This window comes from Armigeres subalbatus, chromosome 2 (genome assembly GCF_024139115.2).
Source record: "Armigeres subalbatus isolate Guangzhou_Male chromosome 2, GZ_Asu_2, whole genome shotgun sequence".
NCBI classification, from domain to species: Eukaryota; Metazoa; Arthropoda; class Insecta; order Diptera; family Culicidae; genus Armigeres; species Armigeres subalbatus.
Window position 1 is genome coordinate 120,304,674 of NC_085140.1, and position 14,518 is coordinate 120,319,191.

Genomic DNA, 14,518 nt, shown 5'->3' on the forward strand with positions numbered 1-14,518 from the left:
GGGTTTTCCGAGGGTATGTTCAAGATTCATTTTTTCCACTGCTTCTGATTTTATGTGACGTTAACTTTCATCATGTTTTATACTTTCTCCGAACACTAGAATCAATATGCCGGCCAATGGTGGCTGTAGATCGAGAATCCATCTAAACTACACAGAGATATGGTCATTTCCGTAAAAACGGTACCGGGAACATGATGAAATGATAACAGATCGGAATAATGCAAATATGAGTATCTGACCTCATGGCTTTGCGAGACGATGATTACAGAAACATTTCCAGAATGATAGTGTCCACTGCCACCCTTATAGCAGGCTTCAATGGTCTTCCAGGAGGGGCCGATTTTGGCACCATCTGGGTGTCAAAACTCATGTTTTCCCAAGACGATGAATATAGGATCTTTCTTAGAGATATATTTTGAATACTGTAAGACTCTTTGGCCAATTTGTAACAGGTTCCGGAAGTTCTGCGAAAGTGATATTTGTTCAGGGAGTATGGCCAATCCTGTACCGTTTTCACGAAATTGGCCATATCTCTGCGTATATTTAACGGATTTTTGATCTGCAGCCAGCATTGGTCAGCATATTAGTTCTAGTTTCTGGAAAAAGCATAAAACATGATGGCAGTAAACGTCATATAAAATGACAAGCAGCAGAAAAAATGCATTTTTAACATACCCTCGAAAAACCCGGAACAGCACCGGTGGCCAAAGGTCAATCAGAGGTCAGGTCAGCGCCAGTATACTAGAAGAGTTTCCGCGTCCGATGGTCCCAGTTTAATCAAAATCGGATCATTCTACGCAAAGTTATGCTGATTTAAACTTCGACAAATGTTTGCCTATCTCAACCTTTTTATCTAACCCCTGTATATGACCCCAACTGAAAAATGGATGTATAAAATCGCACGATGGATAAAAGTGAAACTATCTTCATCAAAATTGCTTGAAATTAACTCCCCTATCAGGGAAAATAATCAGACATGGGCGGTCAAGGCCCTACGACAACCTAGAACGTCTTGAACACGGTGAAGTTTGGAAAGAGAAAATATTAGGTATATGTATTTACAGCGCATTGTACTGTTTCAAAATAAGATTTTTATTGAAACGTATCCGTAGAGTTACTGTGATGTATAAAAATCTATTTTTCATCTTCCTTAGACGTCCTAGGCCATCCAAACTATTGTTGATTTCGGGACTTGAGATCTACAGCTGCTAAGAAGCTTTTTTCAGTACGCAAAGCTTCGATATGAATTCAGTTATACCCAATACATCACCCGGGAAGGTAATAGATATCGTTGGATCGTTTTGGGATATTCTGCGTCATCCAAACTGTTATTGAGATCGAAACTTGAGATCTACACTGCCGCTAACCACAAGTCGAGCACATCTGTATATGGACGCCCATATACAGATGCGCTCGACTTGCGGTTAGCGGCAGTACAGCTGCAAAGAAAATCATTTTTCAGTACTCAAAGCTTCAGTATGTATTCAATTATATCCATTACATCTCCAGGGAGGTCAACGGATATCATGCGTTCTTCTTCTTCTTATTGGCATTACGTCCCCACACTGGGACAGAGCCGCCTCGCAGCTTAGTGTTCATTAAGCACTTCCACAGTTATTAACTGCGAGGTTTCTAAGCCAGGTTACCATTTTTGCATTCGTATATCATGAGGCTAACACGATGATACTTTTATGCCCAGGGAAGTCGAGACAATTTCCAATCCGAAAATTGCCTAGACCGGCACCGGGAATCGAACCCAGCCACCCTCAGCATGGTCTTGCTTTGTAGCCGCGCGTCTTACCACACGGCTAAGGAGGGCCCCGTTAGTTTTGAGATATTCTAGGTAATCCAAACTGTCCTTGAGTTCGGGATTTGAGATTGAGATTGACAGCTGCTTAGAAGCTCTTTTCGGTACTCAAAGCTTTAATATGCATTCAATTATATCCATTACACTTTCTGGGAGGTTTACGAATATCGTAAGATATTTTTGAAATATTCTAAGTCATCCAAACTGTCCTTGATTTTGATACTTGAAACCTACAGCTGCGAAAGTAGCTCTTTCGTCACACAAAGTTTCTTAATGTATGTAACCATGAGCAGTACAGCTCCTGGATGGTCAATATGCATCGTAAGATAATATTTATCTATTCTGCATCATCTAAACTTTTCAGGACCAGCGACGTGAGAAGCTCTTGTTTAGAATACAGGGTGGCCACTGAAATTCGATTTTCAAATTCCCGGTTTTTTCCCGCTTTTCCCGGTAATTTTTGTCAAATTTTCCCGGTTTCAATTTAACTTGAAAAAAATCATGTTAAGAGTTTTTATACTTTAACTAGATATTTTCTGACCAAACTGGAGGTTAGTTTTATATCGAAGCAACTGATAATTGGTAACGAACCTTTAAGGTTTAAATTACCGTCATCCAGTCATTGACGAGAAAGACAGCCACGTGCTCGTACCACCGCCCAGTAATAAATCCCCCACCGAGGAGAAAAAGCAGTCTCCAGCTGGATGGGGGAGGTATTTTTGTTTCAAAACTACATCATCCAATAGCGACGACATAATTATAACCGGTGGATGCTTCATTTGGTTGTATTTCGCATTAGTTTTAATATTCAATATTCACTATGATTGAATAAGGAATATTAAAGTGAAAATCTTTCCCGTTTATATCAACTGCATTAAAAACTTAGAAGAATTTTAAATGTAAGTTGTCAAGAATTAATTTTTTCCCGGTTAATGTTCGGAATTCCCTGTTTTCCCGCTTTTTTTCCCGGTGACTTCAATTTTCCGTCTTTTTCCCGCTTTTCCCGTTTTTCCCGGTTTGGTGGCCACCCTGAGAATAGGAATTTCACCCTTTTGAAATGTTGATGCCGATATATTGGAGCTTTGAGTGAGTGAGCATCTAACCATGTCTCCTTGTCTTCTGGAATATGTTATGGACATGCTTGAATACATATTTAAGCTTCTAGTGTCGAGAAAAGCTAGTGTCGTGGCTGTAGATCACAAGTTCTGAGCTCAAGGACGGTTTCGATGACCATCTGACCATGTCTCCTGATCTTCATGAATTTGTTATGGATATGGTTGAATACATATCCAAGCTTGGAGCGAAGAAAATAGCTGGAGTGGTGGTTGTAGATCGCAAGTTCTGAACTCAAGGATGGTTTGGATGACCCGGGATATCCCAAAACCATCTTACCATCCACCAAGTCGAGTCAAGTACGAGACACTGAAGACGACCACACAGTTGTGGTCGAAATACGTATTTGCAAAGATAACGAAAATTAACTGGTGGAATTAAATGGACAGTACTTAATTCGTCTTAGACGGTCATCTTACCATATTTCCTGGGTTTCGGGAGTATGTTTTGGACATGGTTTAATACATATCCAAGCTTATAGTGGCGAAACAATTAGTACCGTGGCTGTAGATCGCAAGTACTGGACTCAAGGACAGTTTGGATGATCTAGTACACCCCAAAAAATATTTTTCAACTTGTTTAGTCATTTCTCCATTATTAATCACGAAAACAAATGAAATATATCAAATTTACTGGATAACATCGCTTAGAAAAATTCGGGCCTTAAATCGTAGCAATGCAATTGGTGCAATGCGGAATCACAAGCGCGCGTCGGAGGTAGACGAGGCAACAATCGCGTGGCTGGTGTTGGCATCAGTAGCAGCCGAATGAAGTTTTCTCTAAAGAGGCTGTCCATATACCACGTGGACAGTTTAGGGGGGAGGGGATGTATGGCGAATGTCCACGATTCATACAAATTTTTGAGAATTGATATGAGCAGTTGTCCACGCTGGGGGAGGGGGGTATATTAAGCTGACCAAAACCTGTCCACGTGGTATATGGACAGCCCCCAAGATTCTAATTTTGGTTTTGTAGCTCTTGGTGTTTGGAAATGCGCATTATTGAAGGTAATTATTTTTTTTTTCACAAGCACAAAGGGATATTGAACCGAAACGAATTTTCTTTGAAGTTTTTTTACCACAATCGCTTGACAATAGCAGACAGTTCAATGGTAAAGATTCGATCGCCGATCAGAAACAAATTTTCTTTAAAGTGCAAAACATAATCGCTGAAACAATTATCAAATCAAGCCACAGAAACTGTCGCCAAATTATTCGATGCTTTCGAAAAACCGATACAAGAGAGACGATCAGAATACGCCGATCAACAACGCGACAAACGAGCGCAGCCGAAAAAACGATGGCCTTATTGTAAAACCAAAAATTACGAACAACATAAGAGATAATACGACACGATATAATCGGCCAAGACCGAGGCAACAAATGAAGGATCACGATTGGAAGCTTGGAACATGGAACTGTAAGTCCCAAGGTTTTGCAGATTTCAACAGGATAATCTACGAACGATGAATTACATTCCCTCAACTTTGACGTCGTAGAGCTGCAGGAAACCTACTGGACAGGACAGAAAGTGTGGAAAAGCGGCCATCGAATGGCTACCTTCTACCAATGCTGTGGCACCACCAATGGTCTGGGTACCGGCTTCATAGTGCATAGTAAGATGCGCCAACGCATTGGGTGGCAGCCAATCAATGCAATCATGTGCAAGCTGAGGATCAAAGACCGTTTCTTCAACTATAGCATCATCAACGCGTACTGCCAAAAAAGAACAACGACGAGGAAGAAGCGTTCTATGCATAGCTGGAGCAAGCATTCGATAGATGCTTAAAGCGGAATGTCAAAATCGTCATCGGCGACATAAATGCACATGTAGGAAGGGGGGGGATCGTACCAGATAGTCTGCATTCTACATGCCGCATCGAATAACAACGAACGATGCATAAACTTTGCAGCCTTCTGCAAAATGGTATTTACCACAGTGCGAATAATGAATTCGACCACTACCTCATTGCAGGAATGGCCGGAGGCGGAGGAAGTCCTATACGAGCAACTCGAAGTTTGCTTCAAGTGCCTGGAAAAGGAGCACAAGCAATGGGACTGCAAAGGCCCTGACAGAAGCAAGCTCTGCCGACGCTGCGGACATAAGGCACAATGCTGCACGAACCCTCCCAATTGTTTGATTTGTTCCAGCAAAGCTGTGAACGGCAAGCACCCCATGGGGGGTTCGAAGTGCCCGGCGTTTAAGCGTGCTGCAAAATCACAGTGCAGGTAACGCAGATAAACCTGAACCACTGTGATGCAGCCCAGCAACTGCTGTGTCAGACAGTTGCTGAATGGGGGACGGATATCGCCAACATAGCGGATCCTTACCGGGTACCCCCCAGGAACGGTAATTAGGTCACCGAGTCGCCTAAAATGGCGGCGATATGGACAACGGGGAAATACCCAGTCCAAGAGTTGGTGTCTCCGACACACGAGGGCTTCGTCATTGCCAAAGTCAACGGGTTCTTCTTCTGCAGCTGCTATGCGCCTCCTCGATCGAGCAGTTCGGTCGTATGCTGGATTGTTTGACGGCTAACTTGATGGGGCGTAGGTTGATGGTGATAGGACTTCAAAGCTTGGTCCGTGGAATGGAGAAGCCGTTCCACGAATCAACGGGGGCAGATCTTGCTGGAATCACTGGCCATGTTTGCCTACAGCTGGAACCTGACCAGCATTCAGCGGACGGAAGAAGGGACGAGGCCTAGCCCTCGTATGTGGAAGACATCGTATTTCGACGACGAGGTGTTTAAGGAAGCGCTCAACCGCGAGCACAATACGCTCGGTCTGAGCGGCGAGCAGCTGGTAAGAGTACTCTCGCGTGCATGCGATGCCACCATGCCTAGGGAAGTCCACCCTAGAAATGGGAGGCCACCGGCTTACTGGTGGACTCAAGCAATTGCGAACCTGCGCCGCCTGCCTGCACAGAAGAGGAGCGTGTTGAACGACGGGTGGCGTTCGTAGCTGCTAGAGCCGCTCTGAAGACTGAGATTAGATCAAGCAAAAAAAAACATGCTTCGACGACCTGTGTCAAAGTGCCAACGCGAATCCAAGGGGTGACGCCTATAGGGTCGTAATGGTAGCCACGTCAATTACACCTGCAAGCGTGCCTCCACAGCTAAAGTTGCATTGTCCCGGATGATGTCCAATAGCTCTGCGGTTTATGCCAACAAGCGCAAGCTTCTGGCTAGTGTCGCTCTGTCCATACTAAGGTATAGGGGGGGGGGGGGGTCTCAGCTTGGGGCGCGACCCTGCGTATTAACTGCTACAGAACGAAGTTAGAAAGTAAGTATAGGCTCATGTGCCTAAGAGTTGCGAGCGCGTACCGTACTGTGTCGTACGATGCACTTTGCGTCATCACCGGTATGATACCTATTGACATCGTTATCGGTGAAGACATAGAGTGTTTCGAAATGCGCGGCACGAGAGGCATCCGTAGGACTGTCAAGTTGACCTCAATGGTCAAATGGCAGCGTGCGTGGACAGTTCCACTAAGGGTAGATGGACACATAGGTTGATACCGGAGATAGGTACGTGGGTCAGGAGGCGCTATGGGGAAATCACTTTCTACCTGACCCAGGTTGTTACAGGCCATGGTTGCTTCAGACAGTATCTACACCGGTGGGCGCAGGTTTAGAGGAAACGGCGGAACACGTGTTGTTCGTGTGCCCACGTTTTCGCACAATGCGTGTCCACATGCTTGCCACATGTGGTCTGGAAACTACCGTGGACAACCTAGTCTGGAGGATGTGTAAAGATAAAGTTGGCTGGAACGCCGTTTTAAAGGCTATCGTCCATATCGTCTCGGAGCTACACATAAGATGCCGCGTGGAGTCGAGGAATGGCTAGTTCTGGCGCAAATAAGAGGTGGTGCACGAAAGTTCTATGAGATTAATCGTTTAGGTGAGGGACACGTGCCACAGCTTCACATGTACAAGGACATAAAAGGGAACCGTCTTACGAAGGAGCGGTGAGGTGATCCAGAGGTGGCGACAGCACTACGAAAAGCACCTGAATGGCGATGTGGCAGACCAGGGCGGTATGGTGACGAACCTGTGAGCTCTAGCTAAGCTAAGTAAAAGTTCATTTAATTATCGTACAATGTTCGGTGAAATTGTTTTGTAACATACCAACTGCCCTTTTTGCAATTCTGAGCTCAATCTAGCAATCAGAACCAATTTCCAGATCGAATGTTCTAAACTAGTATTATGATAGGTGGAGACCCTCCACCAAAAAAAATAAATATATTTTTCCATGATTCTTATACAACAATGTTAGTTTTGAATAACCGGACGGCTTAAGTTTGATCGAGGTAATAGCAATCAAATGCTTCCAATCATTTGAAGATATACGAACACGTTGGATGTTCTATTAGATTTAACCACACATTTTATAGGAGCTTCGTATTCTACGTCTGCAATTTGTACAGCCAATCATATGGCTGTCCCTTGTAATTGTTCTATTTATAAATACGTGTAGAAGTAACATAAATGGATTTAGTTTTTTTTTACCATATTGTGTAGCGTTTCAAAAACTAGTTCTACTTAATCTTGATTAGGACAACGGTTGGACCACAATTATTGATAATTCTGATCGTGACTCACCAATTCTTCGCAACTCATAGATTGAGAAACACTATGCGGAGTAACCCGCGATAGATAGCAGAATATTCTAAAAATAACATCCTGTCGCACTGAAATGGTGTTTTATGACCTTTCCGAAGAAACACCCCGAGACTATTATACAATGTTGTCGATCGGAAAACCGATGCATCATCTCACTTCGCACTTACCGAGATCGTTGAACTCCGTAACAAGCACGGCCAGCCCGGAGCCCTCGAGGATGACCGGCGTTAGCTGATCCTTGTTATACTGGGCACAGGCCGCACTGGCACCCTCCTTGAGCAATCGGTCATCGTTCAGCAGCTCTCGGACGTCGTTGAACACCTCGTTAAATTCGCCCGGAGGGGCGTGTAGGATAAAATCGTTAACGATCCGAATCTTCTCCTGGTCACTTATCACATCATCCACATCTGCCATTTTCTTGGGATGTTTTTTCTTTGCTACTTAGCTGTTGTTGCTACTGCGCTCGCTATTTTTTTTTATTTACGAAGTTCACTTGGACGGCTTCAACTGCAAACGGAATTCTTTGAATTCACACTTCACTACACCAAATGATTACTAATCTCTAGATCTGTAGTAATTTCTATTTTTTTTTTCTTGATATCGGAGCAGTTGCCACACAAGACACGTTATTTTTATCAAATCGAACACCACACACTGATGGTTCTCCTGACTGCAGCAGCACAGGTCTGAACTTCACTTTGTGCTGTTCTTCCTGTTTTGACACTTTGTGGTGCAAGTCTGCTTTGTGCTAGTACTGCAACTGCCTGGTCACTCAGGCTATCGCTCGTACCTGAAACCGTGAGAGATGCTCACTCACGATCCGATGACAGTGCTGCTTGTTTCTGAAACGTGAAGAAAATTAAATTTGAACTATTTATATATTTGAAATGAAAATCATCTTTCTGAATCGAAATAACATACAGTATCCCCCGCCTATCCGGACCTCGCTAATCCGACGACTAGTTAGTCCGGATCTCGCTAATTCGGAATTTTCCGGATTAAAAAGTATTAACACCCATTTAAACACATTATGCTGTCAGTTTTCAAATTTGTGCTGTAATTTTGTTTTGGTTCATTTCTCGAGCAACATATGATTAGGGCCGAAAAACCAACACAGCTGAACCGAGAAAAATGAGGTTCGAATTTTCTATGACTATTTTTATTAATTTATTAAAGTAGAAACTCATTTCATTGCTAAAACCATGTCAATACTATACGTTAATGGTTATATTATAACAGCAGATCAAGATTAATTGAAAAACCATTCGAAATCTACAAAATTTCAGCTAAAACAAAAATCGCGCCGTTTACTCGCATCACCGGCAACACGTCTGGTTTTTAAGCCGTTTGCTCAAAGCTACAAACACCATCGGATTTGTTTAGATTTGTTAACCAGAGCAGTTCTGCTATGCGATATATAGAAAACCTAATAAGAATATACATTTTAAAATAACTTGAAGCTAGTTTTTCTAAATAAACAATATAAAGTGAACGGCCTAAAAACCAAAGCAAACATTCCGCATGGTAGTTAAGGGCGCCAACAAAGGACTTAAAAACCACTATGGTGTAAATGGTTCATGAGACGTTCACTCAAAATAGCAATTAATGTGTTTCTTAAGAGATATCAAGTACGGAGTTTTAACTAGCATGAAGAATAATTTACAAAGCAATCGTTCATGCCAGAAAATCAAAAATCATGATTTTGGTTTATAAGCCGTCATCATATGTTACGCGAGATTTGTATGGATTTGACAGTCGGATTAACGAGAGAAACCCCGATAGTCCGGCCATACATTTGTCGGATCAGCGGGGGTATCCAGCTTTTTAAGCAGGCCATGCTATAAAATTTGAATCACCCCTTTTGACATTTGTGTTGTACATTTGTGTCACACTATATTTTTTTATAATTGGATCAAAGTAAGCTGAAGTATAAATAGGAAAAATACTTTTTGCATGGCAACGCATTGTAAACGACAACAAGTATTTTGTTTGAGAAGTTTTTATCATCGCTTATTAAAATTCTTTATCTTCCATTTTATTTAACTTATCTACACATTTTTCAACTTGTTTTAGGTGTTTTAAAAGCTGCTGCCTAATTCTCTGGAGGGAATAATGCAGGCTCCCAGGTCCTTGTCCCAAAAGTTGAAGTCATCAGAAGAATGAGACGTATGATAAAATTCTTCCTGTGCTCTGTCCATTTTCAAAATAAACTTGGTTTTTGCAGCTCAAAAATTATGCATAGGATTCAAATTCCGAGGGATTCAATCAATGTATCATAATAGATAATCCACCCCAAACGCGATTTACTTTTGAGGGGCTGCACAAATACCAGATTGCATGTAAATGCCGCACAGTGTATGTCCCAGTAGTATGTATCTATTCCTACTGTGTTGGGAAACGATAGGTTATTGGGTGCTTCCATGGGACTTCCAAATCTGTTGAAGTTGACTTGACTTAATTCAGATAGAAGTTCAATCGCACGGTATAGAAAATTGGTTGACTGGATCCGTAGATCTGTACTATGACATTTTTTTTTGATTCTCTGACAGTTATCGTAGTTCATATTTCCTAATGGATACTTGTATAACATTTCACGAGACGCTTGGATAAATGCTTCAACGGATTACACATAATTCTGAGGCATAGGATACGTGAAGACATGGCACAGGTTACCAGCAGCTTTTTTTTGACTTTTTATTTATTTCATTTACGAACATTTATTAAAACACTGCATATACCTACACCAAAAATTGTAGCTATAATAACGCTGTGGTGGTAGTCCTTTTATTTCCGTTTGGGAGGATTCCGGAATGGGGGGATTCTTCACGTCATCGATTATCTAACCTGAACGAAATCATTATATTCATAGTTTATGGGGTAAATAACCATGAGAAACAGACATATATACACTAACCAGTTACTCCAGCGGCTCTAAAAAAGAATCGTTTTTTGTATATTATTGAAATAAATTACCGAGATACTAAATCGTATTAAGCATGTATGTCTGACAGATGGCAAAACAAACTTCAGAAGGTGGGGCTACTGGGCTACTATGATTCTGGCATAAAATTGTACACAGCATCTGTCATAGTCGAATCACCCCTCACCAGATTTATGGCTAGCGTAAAAGCTGGATACTGTAGTTATCTTATCAAAACAGCCGAACAGGGTACTAAAGAGCTTATTTGCAATTCCTGATCATAATACCTGGTTTACAGTTGGCGTTTGACTAATGACTCCGTTTCATACCAATGAAATGGATGCTTTAATAAATATTATGTAACTCAAATGGGTTGCATAAAATCCATTACAGCACTCATGACATCAAATTATCAAAGGCAAGTTTATCTATCGCTTCATAGTCTGACGAGCATACAATGTGGCACGACAACATGGATTATGTTTGTTCTCTACAGCAGCATGATATTTTGGCAAGATTGACCATGTGAATTCAGTAAATAAAATTGTACCATTTTGGTACAAATTTATTATATTAAAGCCCACTCTTCGTCATTGCAAAAATAGCTTGTGCAACGCGTTGCAAAACTCGATTTGTTCAGCACTCATAGTATTTATCCAACTCAGCAAGCCTCGTTGGAAAAATGTACAACTTGTGCTGAAAAAGTTAAATATCTTTTATTTTCTCTGCGTGTCTCTTTTATAACGTCTCTGTTGTGTTCGCGATGCCCTAGCCCTCAGATAAATAGCACTCACTCTCTTCTAAAAAGTACACTGAAACTGATCCATGGATTGACAACAACGTCTAGTACTGCAGTAAATGTAAATTTTAGCTTTATTTGCTGCAGCAGCGATGAGTAATTTTGGCCTCCTTCTTCTTCTTCCCAAAATTTCAGCTTCTTCAAGATTCCAACAAGAAAAACGCCTCGACTTTGGCTGACGTCCCGTTATAAAGATAAAATTTTAAATCAACATCAGTTCCTCGTGAAACTAGCTACTTACCTGGTGATTCCGTGCTGGAACCGGAAAAGAAAGGCTGCTGACGTCTATCACTGCTCGAAACACACCCGAGAAGTTTATCCTGCTTAATCTACAGCAGACCACCTTAGAAACTTACACCAAGCTTGAACTATTCGTTTCGTGTACAACTGATCACGTGTAAATTAATTAAGGATTTCCTCCTGAACTAAAAACGCGATTCAATACGCAATTTTCAAGACTTCTCAACTAGACTGACGACTTTATTTCCACCAATGAAAACTCTACGACTTCATCACCAAACCACGTCTGCCTTCTTCACGGACTAATCTGGTACGATAAAAACTAGAAAATGATCACGGTTCTCGCGGTGCTCACACGAAGAGCAAATCAGAGTGAATCATCCTGGATGAACTTTTTGCTCAAATTGACATTAATGTCAAATTTTGTTCAAAATAAAAATTTTAATGGCACACAATCCCAGCCAGCGATGCCAGATTTGAAGACATGGCTTCAATTTGAAGATATTTGAATCTCTGTGAGGGAATTTTGAAGACTTTTCAAAATATTTGAAGTCTTAGGCTGTGAACCATTCCACTGATTCGTTTAACTTTTAGTTAAAGTTTGACAATTCGGTGGTTATTTTCCCATCGTGGTTAAAATTTTACTCCAAAGCCGACCCATTTGAGTTTTGACAGATTGATATATTTGGAGCGAAATCGTTTGGCGCTAATTTTCTCACAAAGTTTAACTATCGAACTGTCAAATCTAACCATGTTCCGGAGCAGGGTTATTTTTAATCACGGCGAAACAACCATCGAACTGTCAAATTTTAACTCAAACTTAAACGAATCGGTGGAATGGTTCACAGCCTTAAATATCTACTTTTAGTTCAATACCAAATTTTAAAAAAGAGGATCAAAAGGTAATTTTCTCAAAATACCGTGGACCCCCGGTAATATGACCGTTTTTAATTTGAACAAGAGTAAAATCAGTAGTGATTCAGTTTCATTCAAAATTTTCGACCACTATTCTAATTTGCATCTGGAGCAAAATAGAACCAACATGTTGGTTTCTCCAGCAGTGTTCCATTTATCGAAGACCACATTATCAAGAAGACTGGCAACACAGCCTGAAATCGGGCGACACTGTTAGCAGCGCTGTCGGTGAGCCGAGGTGGTACTATGTTTGTTTGTGTGAGTGAATTGACACTGTATCCTCAGTTACACGATCAATCAAAATATATCAAAACCACATTTAAATTATGCTAAAAAAACTCTCGAGAAGTACACTGAGATTAAACGTATTTCAATTTCATGAGATCAACATAACTTTAAGCCGAATAATATTTCCGTACGGACCTGCTAATTTCCTTCACATTTCGACTGAAGACTGTTTTCATGATTTGATTTGAAACAATTTACTCTCTAGAAAACCCAAAAGTTCGAAAAGGTTATGCTATCCTAGACATAGTAGAAAATGAACTCTTCACTCAGAGACTGAGTGAAATTGTATTGCCGTATCTTTTTATCTCACGAAAATCTTACTAATTTTTCGTAAAAAGTGGAACTACTCAAATTTTGATTAGTTCCACTTTTTACGAAAAAATGAGAAAGATTTCCGTCTTAGTCTTTGAGTAATTTGAAACGGGCGTGTACAGAAATAGTACCAAATAGTTTTTCTTGAAAATCCCTAACTTTGAGAAAACCCGCGTTAGATGTTTTTCGCCATACAAATTTCCGGCGGTTAACTCATGCTGGCTGTTTGCACATATACATTAGCGCCTGAGTAGGAAACCAGTCTTTGCTAATAATTCATTGAGAAAATTCAGATGATAGATAACAAAAATAGATGGTAATATATAGAAAAAACGGCAAATATTGAGAATGTTAATTCACTAGCCGTGATTATGCTACCTTGGAGCAAGCCAGAATTTTGACAGATTAATAATTTTCCGATGCAAATAAAACTCATTTTATCGCTTTTCAGTTTTTGATGTTTCAACCGTTCCAATAGGTTCAAATTCGTTTTTAAAACAACAACAACGCTTTAAAAACAACACTTTATTTTGTAGACAAACGGATAAGAACACAAAAAAGACCCCAAAGAAATAAGTTTAAAGCATACAAAACTAAGTAAACAGCCTCAACTTTAAACTTACACTCTGACTCTCTCTCTCTTGATTGGTGTTAAGTACTAAGGAACTGCCCATGCGAGATTTTCATACAAATAATAATTCCGAATTAGTCCCTTGTATTTTTTTCTGAATTGCCACGAAAAACTCTTTTTGTTTTATGCGAGGTGAACCGGCCCAGGGCCGAAAACTTCATTAAATAATAATAATAATAATAATCTTTTTGTTTCAAACTCATTGTCACGAGGAATTCTCGCTTAACTTTTCAAAAAGACCTAAGTAACATTTTTTTCATGAATTAATTTGAATAGCGCAATCAACAGAACAACATGAAAGCTTTTGATTGCAGTAGTCAAATTAATTATTGAAAAACCCAGATTAATCCACCTAGCGTTGGTGGTGCCTTTCTCGCATTTAGTTAAGACACAAACCTTGTATGGTGCTTATATGGTCCGATGTACCATTTTCTTCATAACTTTTAAACGCAATGACCGATCGTTATAAAATTCAATAGTGATCAACAAGGCCTTGTCCCCTGTCGAATGAAACTTGTTGCGAGAAAATCGGTTGAAGATTACTATACGAAAAGTTGTCTAATGTTTTTTATAGTATTTGTGCACACACATACACACACACATACACACACACATACACACGGACAGACAGACATGTGCTCAGCTCGTCGAGCTGAGTCGATTGGTATATAATACTATGGGTCTCAGAGGCTTCTATAAAAAGTTCGTTTTCGGAGTGAAATGATAGCCTTTCGGTACAACTTAGTTGTACGAGAAAGGCAAAAAATGTTACTTAGGTCCTTTTGAAAAGTTAAGCGAAAATTTTTCTGCCTGTACAAAACTGAGCTGATTTGTGATTCCGTGTGGTTTGTTTTGTGAATTGACAGCTA

General features: G+C 40.6%; 1 protein-coding gene across 1 annotated transcript in view; it reads right to left on the minus strand.

The window, feature by feature from the left end:
• Positions 1 to 11,809, minus strand: part of LOC134210737 (F-actin-capping protein subunit alpha) — a 38,731-nt gene extending 26,922 nt beyond the window's left edge. Inside the window, exons 1-2 of the mRNA XM_062686976.1 lie at positions 11,505 to 11,809; positions 7,712 to 8,386 (exon numbers count right to left, since the gene is read on the minus strand). Coding sequence (XP_062542960.1) covers positions 7,712 to 7,958 — 247 coding nt within the window. The 5' untranslated portion in view covers positions 7,959 to 8,386; positions 11,505 to 11,809. The remainder of the gene's footprint in view (positions 1 to 7,711; positions 8,387 to 11,504) is intronic.
• Positions 11,810 to 14,518: the final 2,709 nt, after the last annotated feature.